The 19,087-nt window shown below is 32.3% G+C and overlaps 1 protein-coding gene across 1 annotated transcript in view; it reads left to right on the top strand.

Moving 5' to 3' along the window:
- Nucleotides 1-17,063, top strand: part of LOC132725469 (large neutral amino acids transporter small subunit 2-like) — a 39,709-nt gene extending 22,646 nt beyond the window's left edge. Inside the window, exons 4-12 of the mRNA XM_060710602.1 lie at nucleotides 9,040-9,165; nucleotides 10,224-10,332; nucleotides 11,414-11,458; nucleotides 12,314-12,437; nucleotides 13,150-13,253; nucleotides 13,788-13,884; nucleotides 14,582-14,731; nucleotides 15,178-15,355; nucleotides 15,839-17,063. Of these exons, the coding sequence (XP_060566585.1) occupies nucleotides 9,040-9,165; nucleotides 10,224-10,332; nucleotides 11,414-11,458; nucleotides 12,314-12,437; nucleotides 13,150-13,253; nucleotides 13,788-13,884; nucleotides 14,582-14,731; nucleotides 15,178-15,355; nucleotides 15,839-15,897 (992 nt within the window). The 3' untranslated portion in view covers nucleotides 15,898-17,063. The remainder of the gene's footprint in view (nucleotides 1-9,039; nucleotides 9,166-10,223; nucleotides 10,333-11,413; nucleotides 11,459-12,313; nucleotides 12,438-13,149; nucleotides 13,254-13,787; nucleotides 13,885-14,581; nucleotides 14,732-15,177; nucleotides 15,356-15,838) is intronic.
- Nucleotides 17,064-19,087: the final 2,024 nt, after the last annotated feature.

Below are 19,087 nucleotides of genomic sequence, written 5' to 3'. Positions count from 1 at the left end.
TCTAGACTATTTAAGCAATACCATATTGATATATTTTTAAAATTTTAACAAATTTAACTGCATAATATGATGTCATTATTTTCATAAAGCCTACAGTATCAGTATACTGCATTTTTAGCTCGACTATTCGATAAGAATAAGTAGAGCTATTGCAGTCACCCGAGCGTCGGCGTAACCACTTATGTTAAAGTTTTTGTAATAGTTCAAATATTTTCAAAGTCCATTGACATATGGCTTTGAAACTTTGCACACTTGTTCACCATCATGACCCCAACCTGTAGACAGGAGGAGGTAACTCTATCAAGCATTTTGACAGAATTATGCCCCTTTTTAGCTCGACTATTCGATAAGAATAAGTAGAGCTATTGCAGTCACCCGAGCGTCGGCGTAACCACTTATGTTAAAGTTTTTGTAATAGTTCAAATATTTTCAAAGTCCATTGACATATGGCTTTGAAACTTTGCACACTTGTTCACCATCATGACCCCAACCTGTAGACAGGAGGAGGTAACTCTATCAAGCATTTTGACAGAATTATGCCCCTTTTTCGACTTAGAATTTACGTTAAAGTTTTTGTAATAGTTCAAATATTTTCAAAGTCCATTGACATATGGCTTTGAAACTTTGCACACTTGTTCACCATCATGACCCCAACCTGTAGACAGGAGGAGGTAACTCTATCAAGTATTTTGACAGAATTATGCCCCTTTTTCGACTTAGAATTTACGTTAAAGTTTTTGTAATAGTTCAAATATTTTCAAAGTCCATTGACATATGGCTTTGAAACTTTGCACACTTGTTTTACCATCATGACCCCAACCTGTAGACAGGAGGAGGTAACTCTATCAAGCATTTTGACAGAATTATGCCCCTTTTTCGACTTAGAATTTACGTTAAAAGTTTTTGTAATAGTTCAAATATTTTCAAAGTCCATTGACATATGGCTTTGAAACTTTGCACACTTGTTCAACATCATGACCCAACCTGTAAACAGGAGAAGGTAACTCTATCAAGCATTTTGACAGAATTATGCCCCTTTTTCGACTTAGAATTTACGTTAAAAGTTTTTGTAATAGTTCAAATATTTTCAAAGTCCATTGACATATGGCTTTGAAACTTTGCACACTTGTTCAACATCATGACCCCAACCTGTAAACAGGAGGAGGTAACTCTATCAAGCATTTTGACAGAATTATGCCCCTTTTTCGACTTAGAATTTACGTTAAAGTTTTTGTAATAGTTCAAATATTTTCAAAGTCCATTGACATATGGCTTTGAAACTTTGCACACTTGTTCACCATCATGACCCCAACCTGTAAACAGGAGGAGGTAACTGTATCAAGCATTTTTTTTACTATCAAGCACTAAGAATAGTCGAGCGTTGCTGTCCTACCGACAGCTCTTGTTCCAAATGCATACAGTGTGAAGGCATTTTAACCGAATTTAAACACTGTCGCACTTGCACATGTGCGGGAAATCTTAGTCTTTGAATTTAAAGAGAATGTTTTTGTTACTGGTATATGAAAAAAAATTTATTAAAAGGAAGAGAAAATATACATGCTCTGTCTCAGGCTTTATCCCAATAATGCCCTTCATTATGCACCAAAACTTGGATAGGGGACCATTTTCACAAATGCTCAGATTATAGACAATTTTCACAAATGCTTGGATATTTTAGGGACAATTTTCACAAAATTTAATGCTTTGATAATGGACAATTTTCACTAAAGCTTGGATAAGGGACGATTTTGACAAATGCTTAGATAAGGGACCATTTTCACAAATGCTTAGATAAGGGATAATTTAAACAATTGCTTGGATAAGGGACCATTTTCACAAAAAATGTGATAAGGGACCATTTTCACAAATGCTTTGATAAGGGACCATTTTCACAAATGCTTTGATAATGGACCATTTTCACAAATGCTTGGATAAGGGATCATTTTCACAAATGCGCATTTTCTGGTTAGGGAAGTATTGAAAAAATAAGCTTTCAGTATAAGGACTTCAAAAACAATAAAATTTATTGGAAATAAATATGGTTACAGATTATGAAAACATAAATGGTTTCTCATGTTTTTTTGCAAATTTTATTGCTATGGCAATTTGTCAATCTTTTAAAGCTCTTTTACATCGGAGATATTGACTGCCTGCCAATTGTGCAATTAAAATTTAAGAGTAAATATGCACATAAATTAAAATTGGAATATTTTTGTGGCGAGCAGGAGGCTGATATTTATATAGTGATTATACAGTGATTGAATAATCCCGGATTATAGATGCATGCCTACAGATGAGCCAAAATATTTTAAGATAATCAGATAATCTGCAACCTTAAGAAAAATGTACAAAGATTTTAAACAAAGTAAAAATATTCACTATTCAAGAAATAATTTACATGTTATATGCAATTAATTTCAGACTTTTGCAGTATTATCACCATATTTCTACTGCATATTTTGAGCGATTTAAAGTATTTATGGTAATTTTCGTAGATTATAATTGACGTTTGCAATGCGGTTAATTGCTTTCTTTATTTACTTGACAATAGTTTTGCTCTTTGATAATACATTTTAAAAATTTTCACAAAAATTAGCATGGATCTGGAGACAAGCTGCTTTAAGGAAATATATTGGAAGCTAGTCACAGCAATATTAATGTGTCCCAAGATCAAAGAGAAAATAATCAGTTAATATAAGTTCCAGAATAATTACCTTTTTTGTGAGAAAAAGTACTAATACAAGAGCATGTTTAATGATATTTATTACTGTCCGGGACATAACTATGCATGTTTCATTTTTGTCACAAAATACGTTTTCAGTGCCAAAATTGTTTGCTCTATGACCCTAAACCCAACGAAATGAATTAAATTAATGTAGGAATATATATAATAGAATAATGATTATGTAACATTTCTATATACCATTGTACATGCCAGGATCTCGCATTCATTGTCTTGTATTATGGAATTTTATCAAACATGTTCAAGAAAATTTAAAATTTAAGCCTTTAACTGTTACTGGTATTATAAATTTCTTAACTTAAGGATCTTTATGTGAAAAAGAAGAAATTTAGATTTAGAAATTATGTTATTGTTTTGCTTGCCAAATAAGCTTAAAATATACATGTAGTATTTTTTCCTAAACGAAAGGAGCCTTATGTGAAAAGAGAAAATTAGATTTTTGGAATTATGTTACTATTCTGCTAAATTAATAAAGCTAGAAATATAGTAAACATGTAGTTTGTTACTACCCATGGTATTTTTGGGTTACTATGGAATTTTACAGTAAAAAAAGCTCAACAAATCATTAGAAAGGGTTGATTAAATTACACCATATATCAGATTGGGAACAAGGTCTTGGGTATTTTTTAACTACTGAAGTTTGCTAAGGTTACTATATTATCTTAGTAACCACCCATGAACTTTAACAATATAAGTCAAGCGAAGGTAAACGATTCACTATGGACATGACTGTATGATATGGGGATATCTGTACGATATGGACCTTCAATGGATAGATGCATATCTTTTGTAACTTAAGCTTTCATGGTCACGTAGTTCGGAGATGAGTTAATTTTAAAAGTTTTTTGTCACTCAGGTTCATTGATACCCAGGCTTCTGTGAGTGATTATTTTTTAAGAAAAAAAAAAAAAAGGACTATAAATTATGATATAATGATATTTTTTAATGTACAATCAGATGGTGATTTATGAGGATCTTTTTTATGATAAATTATAATACTACAGGCTATTTTGTTGTGTTGTTTTTTTCATCATTATTTAGGTCGACAGTACAATGCTCGAAAATATGTTATGAGGTGTTATGTGGTTTTTTTTCCAGATCATTAGGATAGGCCTGAAATAGATATAAATCCATAAGTAAAAATATTAACACACTAAATTATTCAATATTTCAAATTGACTTGATTAAGGTTTTTTGATCTAGACAAAATTATTAATCATTTTTTATGAAAAATTTCGATGTGCTGACTGAATAGCTTTTCCAGTGTAGACCCTGATCATAAGTCACAGGTGTGCTGGCTGATCTTGGTCTGCATTGGTGGCATGGGTAGAATCAGTGGCCACTAGCAGGTTAATAGTGGTTAAGATAGAGATTAATTATCCAAACAAGGAAATAACATTTTGAAAAGAAATAAAAAAGAGATGAGCTAGGGGTGTGGGTTAATGTAGAGTTCTTTGTGTAAGAAACACAGAAAGTTAATGACAAAAAAACATTGAAGTGTATAAAAAATATATTCAAGATCAGCATTATATTCATGATTGTATTAGTAGATTTCATTTATGCAAAAAAAAAACCAATAATTATATGATAATTCACATTCATTCAATTTTTCTTTAAATCAGTCAAATCTGTCAAATCTAAGATCAGTTTCCTATTCAAAATCAGTGAAAAATTGATTTGATAATTGTAAATCATTTAGAATTTTTATTGCAACTTGCTTGTGACATGCTGATTTCTTCCTTAAGTTCACAATTTAAAAGAGCACTTTTGCATTGCACTGTCTTAAATATCAAATTTGAAAGCAACATATTGCTGATGCTTGGAAAAACCAATATTGTGGAGGGACTTCAAAGGATTTGTTTGTATTTTACAATATTTCTGAATGGAGCAGGGAAAGGAAATGTTATACTTTTAAAGAGGTGATAAATTGACTGCTTTCATAAAAATACAGCATTTGCACCCACCAAATTCAATGTTAATGGGCATATGAAATCATGTGCTGTTAAAAATGAAATCATGTGGGTTAATTTACTAGCACATAAACTAGGAAGAATTTTATTTTATTACTCAAGATCCTTTGTTATGTACAAGTCATATGATGAAATTTTTCATGTTAATGTCTTTTTTCAAATTTTTATTTACCGATAGCATCTGAGATACTGACATGTTTATATGTTATGATAAATGTGTTTCACGTTGTAATTTTATCATATTTTATAATACATGGCTGCAGCTTTGATCGTGTTTTCCTTTTTCCCTGTGAAGCCCAAACCTGCAGAATATCATTATAAAATGGCTTTACCTTACATTTAACTTGAAACAGTTCATTTATAGTTTAAGGGATGTAAATATGAAAATATAAAAAAATATATATGATAGAACTACCAACTTAATACAGTGTAAAGCCAGTGTGTACAGACATTCAGGCTGGCCTGGCTCTTTACTTGAGGTTGTTGCTCAGCACTTTAGGTTCCAGCCGGTTAAATAAGAGTTAAATAAGGGTTAAATAAAGAATTTTGGCCATATAATCTATTCATTATAAAGATTTTTTTAGAAGTTACCCGACATTGTATATGTTTAATGTGTATAAACGGTCGTTTTGCTCTGTGGCTTTGGTTATATAAAGCAAAACAACTGTTTTCACTGGGCCATATAAACGTCTTATATAACTGGAAGTAATATTTAAGCCAGGTCGGCTCACATACTTTAGCACGGTGTGACCACACTCTACTAGAGGTAATATTTTCAGAAATAGTAAATTAACTAACAATGTAGTGTTCCTTATTCAATTTTCTATTGGTCTGTTAATACGCAAATTAAGCCAAGGACGAAAGTTACATGTGGAAATGGTGTATATCAGTGCATTTTGCATGTTTGTATATATGTCTGTTTTTACAGTACACCATCCATCACAAACAGTAAACAAATCGCCTGTTAATTTAGGAATGTTGCTCATTTGGATGACAGTTTACAGACTTTGGAAATTTTAAGTTTTTTTAGTGCTGTGTTAATTAATTATTTAAATTTTTATGATTTGACATTAATTGCGTATGTTGCAGGAAACTTTTTATAGCAAAAATGAATATGCCAATTTTTGCAATATTAATGAAAAGTAAAATTCAGAATATTTTAAAATATATAAAAACAAAATCCCCACAGAATGCCAAAACAGCAAAATTTAAAAAATGTTACAGGCTCGGTTTCACTCGATTAAGACCCGCTTCTAAAAATTATTATTAATTTGTTTGTCAGACCGTTTTTGTATTTTTTGACGCAGTCAGGAAATACAATGCTGACATCGCGACAGACCTAACAACAAGTAGTTCTCAGAACAGTTTAAAACTAGCTATGTAAAAGAAAGAAATATGTTTATTTGTCACAAGTATCCAACAAATTACAACGCATTCAAAATTTAAAAGTAGTGGTGGCTTATAGAATAGACAATAAATGCACAATCACAAATTACGCAGATGAATAATTTTAATCAATGAAAATGCTATTTTTAGCGATGTCGATAACCGAATTCTTCATAGCGTAGTACACAAATAAATCAAACTCCGTGCACCGGTTACGCTACGGCCTGTAATGGGAGATCACTGCGTAGGAGATTGCAAATAAATCTGACTGTCTAGTAGTGAAATATATACATGTCGGGCTGTTTTGGCGAGAAGATTTTCGCTAAATTATTTACATCAGTGTTAAACAACAGGTTTATCGTAAACTAAATACATCAAAACTAATAATTTTAAAGATTACAAACCCGAAATGGAAATACTAAATTCAGAATTGTTTGATTTCATTCAGGCTTTCTTCGTGTAACTTCCCCGTGGTACAGGGGTAACACGCTCGTTTAGGGTGTGAGAGGTCAGGGGTTCCAATCCCATTCGAAGCAACTATTTCTTAAGTGTCTTTTTTAAGAAAGTAGACACGATATGCAATGATAATGTGTGGCTGTCATAAAAAATGAACATTAATTATTTTTTTGAAAATTCCATATGTATCAAACTCAAACTGTTATAGTAAAAAATCTATACGCAGTCGCTGCATCTCGGTGCCCTGTAAGACGAATTAATTTATAGTATATAAAAATATACTTATACAGGAAAATACATACAGATGTACTGTACAGTACGATTTAGATTGCAAAGATCAGAAAATACCACAGAGCTTTCAGCCCTTTGATTGATTGATTAATTGATTGATTGATTTATTTGATTGATTGATTGATTGATTCATTCATTCATTCACTTGCTTGCTAGTTTGTTCATTCATTTTGTTTCTACTTGCATTTACAAGACAATGCTTATAGATATAAATATTGCAGCAGAGCAGTGCAATAATGTCATTCATTTTTATGGCTTTTCTTGACACGAAAAAAGCATTCTTTTACTGCAGCTTGGATCTAGATGTGTAAATAGTTTTTACTTTATTAATTGCTGTGTTTTGGTGAATCAAAAATGTTGATTTTTCTCTTTTTTAATGATAATTATGTTAGAAACAACAAAAACTGTACTGCAACTTATAATTCTCTTACTCTAACCTGACTTAATTTTAAGACATACGTGTGAAGATGTTAATTGGGGAACAAATAGTTTGACTAATTAAAAAAGTATACAAAAAAAGTATAAGTTAAATCTGATTATCTGACTCTGAAATACCTTTTCAATGGTTTCTTAAGTCGTATTAAAAACAAAGCTGTTACTTCAATTCTTAAGTACCCTATATACCTGCATATAAGACTTAAAAGGTTAATAAAACACACTTATAGTTCAGACCATTGCATTGACCCTCTTATAAGACACGGCCATACTTGTGCAGACAGTAAAAAAATTTATTTATTTGAAATAGTTAGCATGTCAGACTTTTAAATAATGTGTCTATTATTTAATTATATACCTGTGTCTTTTCTTAGCACAAATTTACTGGGAACCAGTCACAAACTGGAATAAACTGGCTCACATTCAGTATGCTGTCACATTAGTTGAACACCAGCTTGTTTACATTCTAGAACATTGTTCTAGTATTTTTAGCAATCAAGGACACCCAAATCTGACATTAATAAAAGAATAACTTGATTTATATCTCTAAAAGAATACAAAAATCTTGGCATTAGTCATGTTATGATTGTTGTTTGTTTAATAGGGTACAAAATTATTAAAAAACGATTCATCCAAACCATTTATATTTAGGAGGTAGTTCAGGATAGATATAAAAACATTCCTGTTGATATTATGTAGTATAGTCATTCATGTGCAACCCTGGAAACTTGTCTATAGGAAACAATTACCTTGCCTTTTGGATTTACTTACCTAAATCTGTGGGGTCAATCAGATAATAAATTCAATAATAAAAATCCCAACATTATGAGTTGGGCATGATCCTCTGCTTTTTTAGCACCAAATAACCCTTTTGTATTTACACTGCAGAGTTTGACAGGTCAAATGTGAAACCCAGCTCAAGTACAGAACTTTCCATCCGCATTACTCCACGAGTTAGGGAACCTGGTCATAATTGGTGTTTTAATAATAAAGATATTTGCCCAAATGTTATGACTATAAATTATTACCCCCTCCCCACCACCACCCCTTCCCCCATCATTTTAGATTCTTTCATAATTTTCGATGAAAGCACTCAGAGAGAAAATAGTACCTGAGGGTGTGTGACAAATTGAACAATTTTGGCAATGGGTCATTAAGATGTCAGAGCAGTCACATGATCTTTGAGTTATACACAAGGCAATAATATAACCATCCTTTTATGATGCGTAAATATTTAATGAAAATGTTCAAATACAAATATTCATTATGTCTATAGATGAGGCATTATTGTTATGTTGATAACATTTGAGCCGTGTCATGACAAAACCAACATAATGGGTTTACGACCAGCATGGATCCAGACCAGCCTGCGCATCCGCGCAGTCTGATCAGGATCCATGCTGTTCGCTATCAGTTTCTCTACTTGTTACAGGGTTGGTAAGCGAACAGCATGGATCCTGATCAGACTGCGTGGATGCGCAGGCTGGTCTGGATCCATGCTGGTCGCAAACCTATTATGTTGGTTTTGTCGTGACATGGCTCATATGTTATATAACAAGAAAACCATGGAAAATCATATAATTCATATGATATATTTGTACTTCGATGAAAAAACATGTAAATTCTCGTAAAATTTATCATTTTCATGTGAATTCTCATAAAATATATCAATTTCATCAGATAGAAGCCTGTTTAATTCAATATTGAAATAATTTGTAAAAAAATACTTGAAATATAAAAAACTGTTTCTATTTTCAGGTATTTTAACATTTGTGAATATTGTCAGCGTGAAGGCAGCCACAAAAATCCAGGATATATTTACAGTCGCAAAATTACTTGCCTTACTGCTGATTATCTTTACTGGGGCTGCTATGATAGCTATGGGTAGGTAGAAATATGATTTAGTTTGATAAAGGGAGGTAACTGTGTTTCTGGTAATTTGTATATTGTACTGATTGTCTTTCTTGTTTGGGGTAGAATTTTAAAAATCATTCAAAAGTTTGTCACCTTAGTGCAGAAATGGGTTAACTCCTATTTAATTATGTAAGGAGTTAAACCATTACTGCAGTTAGGTGACGAGTTGATGATTAGTTTATCACATCTTTATTATAAATGATTGAAAATATGCATTGTTTAATAATTGAAGAATGCAAGGATTCAGATTTTTTATCTATATTTTCTTTTGTAGTCCAAATGGTCTTTAATAACTGTAGTGGTAATGATAAATAGTTGATTACTAGTGCTATTACAAATGGTTCTTTATTTGGGAAGGAAATCATGTAGGTGACTTGCAGATAAATTGATAATTTTACTTGTTAGTTATCCTGGAAAGTCAGTCTGGTGGATCAACTGCTGAAGTATGACCAAAATATGTGTTAAAATCAACATAAAAGACAATCTAACAAATATTTGACAAGGAACAATGTATAGTTTAGTACATAATAATACCGTTCTTTTATGAAATTTATTTCTTTGATGAAATTGACAGAACAATTGAAAGAACAGACTGGTTCCCATTTAAGTAGAAAGTTCTGGAGCTGTTGATGATGTATACAGTAAACTCCATTTATAACGATATTCAGGGGACTTCCAAATTTATGTCATTGTATCCAGATAACATTTGAGCCGTGTCATGACAAAACCAACGTAATAGGTTTGCGACCAGCATGGATCCAGACCAGCCTGCGCATCGACGCAGTCTGATCAGGATCCATGCTGTTCGCTATCAGTTTCTCTACTTGTAATAGGGTTTGTAAGCGAACAGCATGGATCCTGATCAGACTGCGCCGATGCGCAGACTGGTCTGGATCCATGCTGGTCGCAAACCCATTATGTTGATATTGTAACAAGTGGAGTTTAATTTATATATCAACTTTTGTCAAGCCTTGTTTCCAGTCGTTTTTGTTTTTTGCACAAACTTAATTTTTAATTTCACTTTTCAGGGGAGCATGAACATATAGTGAATGCATGGGATAATATAGACGGTGCTAATGTAGGGGTAGGCTCAGTGTCTCTGGCATTCTACAGTGGACTCTTTGCTTATGCTGGATGGTAAGTTAGTGTGATGTAAGGGAGAAAACTCTGATTTGAATAGGTTTATTGTTATTATGTAGTGAAAGGGAAGCAACTCCGATTTAATTTTGTTTAAGGAGACAGCTTAAACACTACCTTTCTTGATTCTTTATCAATAAAAGGTCTGGAAAAAATATTCCATTATCTGTTTGTAAAATAATGTGGTAATGGTCAATTGCAAGTACATACAGTATGAAACTTGTTAACTTGTTAGCATAATCGGACAACAATCAGATAAAGTCCTAGGCTTGATTGGCAGCTGGGGGTCTGATCTTTCAGTTGATAAGGTCAAAGGTTATCACTTGGATCTTTGTGTATAAATGGACACAGCTGCTGATAATCCTCTAAGTTTTGCATCCACTATATGTGTGGTGCCATATTTAGGTGACTTTTGTACTACTAGAATAAGTATGGGGTAAATAATTGGGAAAAGAACAGGGTATTATCTGACAATGGAATAATTATTAAATCTGGGATTCACGTACAAGAACTGCTACAGGAGTTTAGTTGATCTTAGGGGGTGAGTTTGTGGAACTGGCCCCCCTTAGCTGATGTCGCATACCCTAACACCCTTAGATCAACTGAACCCCTTTAATGATTATTCCATCTTCAGATAATACCCTTTTATGTATATTGCAAATTATCATATTTGGGAATATCATAATGTCATAAGATAAATATTATGTTAAAGAAGCATTTGTTATGTTTTAATCTTTGCATACAATACTGAAAAAGGAAAAAAAATACAGATAAAAACATTTGTTTGTCTTATTTCTTAACATAAAAAGCTAGTATGTGAAATGATATAATTGGCTATAATGCTACAATTTGGGATCAGTTAACATCCAAATTGAGAAAATTAATGTAATGTTTTATGTTAATGACAATGTACAGGTAAAAGCAAAGATTATGTTAAATGCAATATTCTCTTACATATACATAAAAGTTGTTGTAAAGTTGAATGGGAATGTTGATATATTTTGACTGAATAAAAAAATGATTATTTTCTGAAAATGAAAATACATACATTGCATGTATTTTGTAATTTCTTTTTTTTCAGGAATTTTCTTAATTTTGTAACAGAAGAATTGATAGATCCTTACAGGTGAGTACCTACCTGTTTTATCAATGTATTATATGCCCCAAAAAAATTTGGCATATAATGTAATGCACATGGTCATCTGTCCGTGCGTCATTTATCAGTTTTCGTGTCAGGTCTGTTCAGAAGGAAATTGAAACTACTTGACAGAAATGTTAACTTTAATAAGATGATGCTGTGGAAAGCACATGTTTGACCTTTCTCAGGTCAAGGTCACATTCATTTTGCATCAAGTTCAGAATTGTGTCAGCTCTGTATCATTTGAACCAATTGAAAAAAAAATTAAAACTTTTTTGCAGAAATATTACTTATAATTAGACAATGTGCAGAACACTGGTACGGGGTTCTTGAGATCAAAAGTGTCTCCACCTTGTGGGTTACTTGATTTATATAGACTTAAACAAAGGGGGTTATAGAGCCAGTATATAATGGTCATCATATACAAATACCATGAAATGCAGTTCGCAAAACGTAAAGATTTCATTAAAATAAGCATGATTTTGATAAATAATGCTAGCTTGGTACGACCACCGTCTGCAAAGCATTGAGTGTAAAGAAGGGGAGCGGTGGCCAAGTGGTTAAAGTATCTGCCTTTCAACCCATGGATTATGGGTTGAAGCCCTAATCAGGTCACGGCCATGTTCCTTCATTATACTACAGTACTGGTTGGTTCCAGGAAGCGGACTCGAAAGTGATTAATTTTAGTTTAAAGAACTTGTTTTGCAGTCTGCCTTAAAAATTATGCTTAAACCGAGTGTAATGAATATAAGCTCATAGAAATGATAATTATATGAGTTAAATTTCGTTCAATGTGATATTGTCATATTAAAACACTAGAGTTTTTCTTTGTTTTTTTTTCAGGAATTTACCGCGTGCTATCTACATATCAATTCCAATTGTAACGTTTGTATATGTGTTTTCAAATGTGGCTTATTTCACACTGGTTTCACCTAGAGAGATGATGGAGTCTAATGCAGTAGCTGTTGTAAGTTATACAATAAACATTATCGTATCATATTGATTTATTCAGGGAAATATAGAAAAAAAAGTTCTGTGAATTTTGTTATATTTTTATTGAAATCATATTCTTGAAGATTTTATGTGATGAATTTTGTATACGTCCAGTATTGAAATTTACCATTAATGGTTTCATTGATTTTCTAAATACCAAATTTGGAACAGAAAATGTGTACTTTGAGTGTAGTATGACTGCCTGAAGTACAAATGTTAATTTAACCTTAGCCTGCTGGCAGCGACTGAAGCTACCCATGCCACCAGTGCTGACCAAGATCAGCAGGAAATCCTTGCCATCTGATCATGGTCTGCACTGTTTGCTATTCAGTCAGCACCTTTTATACAAATTTTACCCAAAAAACGATCGGAAAGATGGACGATTCCATTTAAGATTTTAGTGGAGTTAGGTTCAAATTAGACTACTTAGTGTACTTATTTAAAGTGGCTTAAATTGAATAGATTTGCTTTTTTTATGGCTATGTAAGCATCATATTTGTTAAGGTTTTTTGTAACAGTGAAAGAGGGTGAAAGTGTAAATGACTAGATGTTATTATCTCCTTATGTGTTCTGATTTTTTTTCCCTTTGTTTAGAAATAACTTGGTAAGACATAGGGATGTTAGTGACATTGTTTTGTAAATGAATCGTTGAGTCAGATTAAATATAAACTTTTTTATTTTCACAGACATTTGCGGAGAAAGTATACGGTGTAATGGCATGGATCATACCAGTGTTTGTATCACTCTCCACATTTGGAGGTGTAAATGGTCTACTCTTTACCTCAGGGAGGTAAGTTTGAAGAGTTTTTATTTGAAACACAACTTTACTCGCATCCAGTCAATTTTGTTTCATTATGAACCTTTCCTGTTTTTGGCATTGAAAAATTTAGCCCCGCCTTCACTCTGGTTGTTTGAGAGATTGCTTTAAAGGGTTGAGGCATCAGAATTGCAGCCACTGTTTTTCCCGGCAAGATCGTTAGAGGCGACTAAATGGGTTCAAATTACTGAAGTCTATGAATCTCTTAGCTCAAGTTGGTGAGCAGGTTTTGACTCTTGGTGTTGCATTAAGTTTGAAACAGAAGGTTGGCCAAGATAATCTTTCATGTTTTGGTGCAATATGACCTAAATTGTGTTGGTGGGTTGTTAAACCAAACAAACAAAAAAGAATTACATAATGGTTATATTGCATGGGAAATAAACAGTAATTTCAACTTTAAATATTCCCATTAAATACATTATAGAATAGTCACATATAAAAATGAATGTCTGTGCTGTAAATATAAAAAAGACAAGTGTCATGTTTATTTATTAAATCTTATTTCAGATTATTTTTTGTGGGAGCACGAGAAGGTCATTTACCACAACTGATGTCTATGATCAATGTTAAACGTTACACACCTATGCCAGCCATGCTCTTCACTGTAAGACAACATTTAATTCATTTTTACTATCTTAAATATATAAAAACCTTCAATAAATGAGCTGCTTATGAACCTTCAATAAGTGAGCTGCTTATGACAATACCAATATAATGTGTTTGCGACCAGCATGGATCCTCACCAGCCTGTGCAGGAGAACTGACTGCTAATATAGTTTATTGTTTTTATGTTGATCTCAACTTTTATCATTGTATGTTATGTGATCTCATGTTGATCTCACAATTATTGATTTCTGGAAAGCTTATGAAATTTTAATGTTGATCTCAGTATGCGTTTCTGCTACTTGTCATAGATCTTGTCATGTTGATCTCATTATGATCTCATTACAAATAATGGAAGATACTTCTATCTCATATTTTGATTAAATATTGATCTCCTTTCATTTTTCAGGGAGGTTTATCAATAATTATGTTGATCACATTATAAATAATTGTAGATACTTGTATCTCATATTTGATTAAATTATGATCTCACTGTGTTTTTCAGGGAGGCTAATCAATTATTTTGTTCTCAATACAAATAATAGTAAATACTTGTATCTCATATTTGATTAAATATGTATTATCTCATCATGTTTTTCAGGGAGGCTAATCAATTATTATGTTAAACTCATTACAAATAATAGTACATACTTGTATCTCATATTTTGATTTAATATTGATCTTGTCATGTTTTTCAGGGAGGTTTATCAATTATTATGTTGATCTCAGATGACATGTATGCTCTCATCAACTATATGAGTTTTGTACAGTGGTTGTCTGTGGGTATGTCGGTCACAGGTTTGCTGTATCTTCGCTACAAACACCCAGAATGGGACAGACCTATTAAGGTAATAATGTAATCTCAGTATCTCAAGCTGCATGGGTTTAAAACCCATAGGAGCAAGAAACTTCGCACTTATTTTGCTTAGTACTGGTTGGTTCCATAAATGAATTTGGGAGTGTGTCTATAAGCTATTAGATACCTATGCAGTTGAACTTCAATAAATTCTGTATAAACTGAGGTTATTATATATATAGTATACATGACATACTACATGTATGTGATATGTATGTGTATTATATACTTGTTGGTGATATCATAAACATGAGTTAATATAGCTGTCAATATACTTACATATTTGTATATGTTTCAGTGAAAATAAAATAGACAAGAACATATTATCCACACCTACTTTTGTGTGTAAGAGTTACGGCCCTTTTCATGAACACATGATGCATGATTGATGAATTTGTTCGGCTTATAAATAACATATCTTATTTCTTTTCTTTACAGTTTAATATTGCCATACCAATTACTTTCCTCATTGCCGTGCTATTCTTGTTAATTGTGCCACTTTTTGCTGCGCCCAAAGATACGGGTATGGGTCTGTTGTTGGTACTGACTGGCGTACCTGTCTACATTTTAGGAGTACGCTGGAAAAATAAGCCCCAGGCTTTTACTAATTTTGTCAGTAAGTATCTGGGTACATGAATTATATGGAATTATACTTTTATTGAAACATTGGTCTTAAGAAAGATGTGTCAATATTTATATCAGATACGAAAATCTTTTTAATCCACTGGGAATCTAGTATGCACGGAACAAATGTAGTAAGCAAGGAACAAAGCTAATGGATTAATGAGAGAAATATATATAGAAATATAAATTAGGTCTTTTTGAATTCAAATAGAAATCTTTTTTAAGGAGCTAAAATAAAAAAGTTGTACCTTAAAAGTTGTTTTATTACGTCTTAATAGACTCAAATGAAACAAGGCTCTGAAAGAGAAAGCAAGCCTCTAAGAAAGCTTTTCTCAGAAATAAAAAGAGAAGTTGACAAAATAGTGTCAATATATATACCTTATTTTGAAATATGTTATATCGTAATTTTGTAAAGGCCGAGCCTGTATTTAGAATAGTTTTGTTATTGTATTTTTGTTCCTACTTTTTATTACAGGATCTTTAACTTACACTAGCCAGAAGATATGTCATGTGGTGTCAGAGGAAGCATCATGATCAGACTGTGTCGCAGTGTTTATACAAACTTTTACAAGTCCGGAATAGAAGAATGGTGAACCGTTTCATTGTGAAGCCTTGACCTCTAGCCTCGCTTGTTGTTTTACAATGAATGTTTTGGTTAATGTAAATATATACATATAAACAGTGCCTAGATAGAACGGGTGCCAAGTATGCTGGGTAGAAAGATTTTAGTGAAGGGATTAAGATGACTACAGATGTCAGAAAGAACCATAAAGGTGAAGAATGCCCATATTACAGCGCTAGTTAACTGTTGTAGATGTAGTGAACCTCATATGCTTTAAGTGCAAACTGTTGTACATGGTGAACTTCATATGCTGCAACTGCATACTAACTGTTATACAGGGTGAACTATTGAACATGACAGCGCAATTATACTGTTATACAGGGTGATCCAGATGTTTGTACAATGTAAGTTACATGTTAGACATGGTGAAACATGAAAGAGCAAAAAGCTGCCATTATTTTTACTACATTTATTGATGTAGATTTTAAAACTAATTGATATGTAAAAAAACTTGCCTATCATTGATTTCATAGCACCTTAAAAGGCCAGTTTCAACACTAGAATGTCCTTTACATTGTAGGAACAAAATTTAAGTTTTATATAGTAGATTTTTTTGGTTGTATTTTTTTCGAGCATTTAGAACAAAATCAGGGAGTATTGGCATTCAGTATTGTTTATATATTGATATCCATATAAAAACACCTGTACACTAGAACCCTTCCAGGGACTTTGGATTCTTTCATGTGAGGAAGCTATCCAGCTAGTTTATGGAACACGGATGGTTCTACTCTGGTGCCAGTTTGTGCCTGAAATAATGCATGGCAAGGCACCTGAGGTCTTCCTCCACCAGTAAAGCTGGAACATCGCCATATAACCCATACTGTGTCGGTGTGATGTAAAACTCCATCAATCACACTAAAACCCGAGTTAGAAATCATCTCTAAGACCATTTCTCTTAATATAGATAAATTTTTATCCTTGAAATTTGCAAGGTGACTTGACCAAGTATCAATTGTCACATTATTCACGTACCAAAGACACTGACATGCATAATTCAGTTACAAAATACAGAATCTCTAGTCGCAATGACCACCTACCTTCGTTAATATTTTTTTTTCTATAAATAGGAACACCGTAGAACAGGCTGTTCTAGGGTGTTCCTATTTTCTACAGGGCTTCGATAATCTGGAATTCTTTAACAGATTTTCATCTTTCTCGACCAATTGATAAAAACAAGTGTGAACATTAATTGAAATCAAAACCATTATTTTTTTGTTGTGAATGGAATATTTGATTCGCGTGTTAACTGCATTTATACTCGCTAAACTTATCGTGTATACAATTAATAGAATACACGATGTCCTTCCTAACCAAAGGCAGCTTTCGTTGTTGTAGTGTTAACGTAATGTGTCGTTATAAATGTGACATATTCAGAAATGCCTTCATTTTTTACTTACAACGTTTTTACTTGAAATTGTTGAAATTATATTTATGCATTTGTTATAGGTTTAAGATATTAATTTTTAATAGACCTCTTTACTTATTAGAATGAAATTTTCAGTTTTAACTTTTACAATGTATTTATTTATTTATTTCTAGATCTAATTGTTCTGCTTTTTTTGAGGATCAACTGTTATATGAATGATTGAAAACACAACTTAAAAATCTCTGGGTATCTAACATACACCTTTACATTTATTTTAAATTATCTTTATTTATGAAACTATGGTTCCCAGGTACTTGTCTACAACATCGTCAGTTTATTTAGCTGGGTACCAACGTCTTTGCTGCAGTATTGCATATTCTGATGGGTGGGGCTCCTTGAGTAACATGAACTTAAAAATGTTTCTTTAGCAAGAACCTTTAAAAATGCTTTTTAAAAAGTCTAAAAACCATAAATGTTTGAAATGCTCTAAATGCCATGAATCAAATGAAAATTTATTTTTAAGGTGACACACTGTTATTTAATTATTGATGACTAAAATTACTAGTAATTTTGTTTACTTTTTGCCATGATGTTTATATGAAGCCTCAGAATCAAATTTGGAAATTTGGGCATTTTTATACAATGTTTCATAAATATTTTCATAAATCTTTTTTGATTGGGGGCATTATATTTGCTGGTTGGTTCTTGCCCCAATATGTCCCCATGTGTGACATACCAATAAAAATTTTGTATAAAACTTCATTTATTGACTGATATGTTAGTAAATTTAAAGTGTAGGTACCTTTCAAAGACAGTTACTACTCTAGTAGTGTTTTTAAGGTTGATTGGATCAAAAGTCAAGGTCACTGTTGCTATAAATAGATTTTCCAACTATTTATTGTAAAGTCATGTTTGTTGTTTTGTTAAAGCAACATCTGGGAGCTTTCTTCGGAGTTACAAATATTCTTGTTTGTTGTACAAGTTATGTTGTAAAAAAATGAAAATATCAGGTATGCTCATTGCATTTATGTCATGTCATACCAATGACTTTTATAACTGTTTATATTCATTGTTTTATGTTATGCCAATGGTAATATCCATTGTTTCATATTATACCATTGTTTTCACGTTATACCAATGTTTATATCCATTGCTTTCATGTTATACCTTTTCTTATCTTCCTGTTATACCATTGTTTCACGTTATACCATTGTTTGTATATAACTTGTTTACATGGAAACAATCACATCACAGACAACCTGATTTATGAATAGTGCGTCTTTCAATTTAAAACCATTTATATCTTACGTAAGTTGTGTACATAATACAAACAAAAATGTGCTGATATATAATTTATTATATGTATATGTAATATACTACATGCATTGGTGTTAGTGTTGCATGTATTTTCAGTTTGACTATTCAAAGAAGATGGAGAGCTATTGTACACACCTAGGCGTTGTTGTCGCCATCACACTTTGGTTAAATTTTTGCATGCAAGTTGATTTCCCCAAAACTTCTGAAGGAAATGGGTTGGAACTTCTGATAATCACACATTTATTTGAAGGCATAACAGTATGTCACTATCCAAGGTCCATAACTCTTAACAGGGATTTAGACAGAATTATGACCCTTTTTTGAACTAAGAAAATTGAATTATACATTATCCAGGCTCTTGTTTTACTATCAAACACTGAGAATAGTTGAGCACACTGTCCTACTGACAGCTCTTGTCT

This window comes from Ruditapes philippinarum, unplaced genomic scaffold (assembly GCF_026571515.1).
Source record: "Ruditapes philippinarum isolate M1 unplaced genomic scaffold, ASM2657151v2 ctg552_1_1_1_1, whole genome shotgun sequence".
NCBI classification, from domain to species: Eukaryota; Metazoa; Mollusca; class Bivalvia; order Venerida; family Veneridae; genus Ruditapes; species Ruditapes philippinarum.
This window is presented reverse-complemented; position numbering and strand designations above follow the sequence as displayed.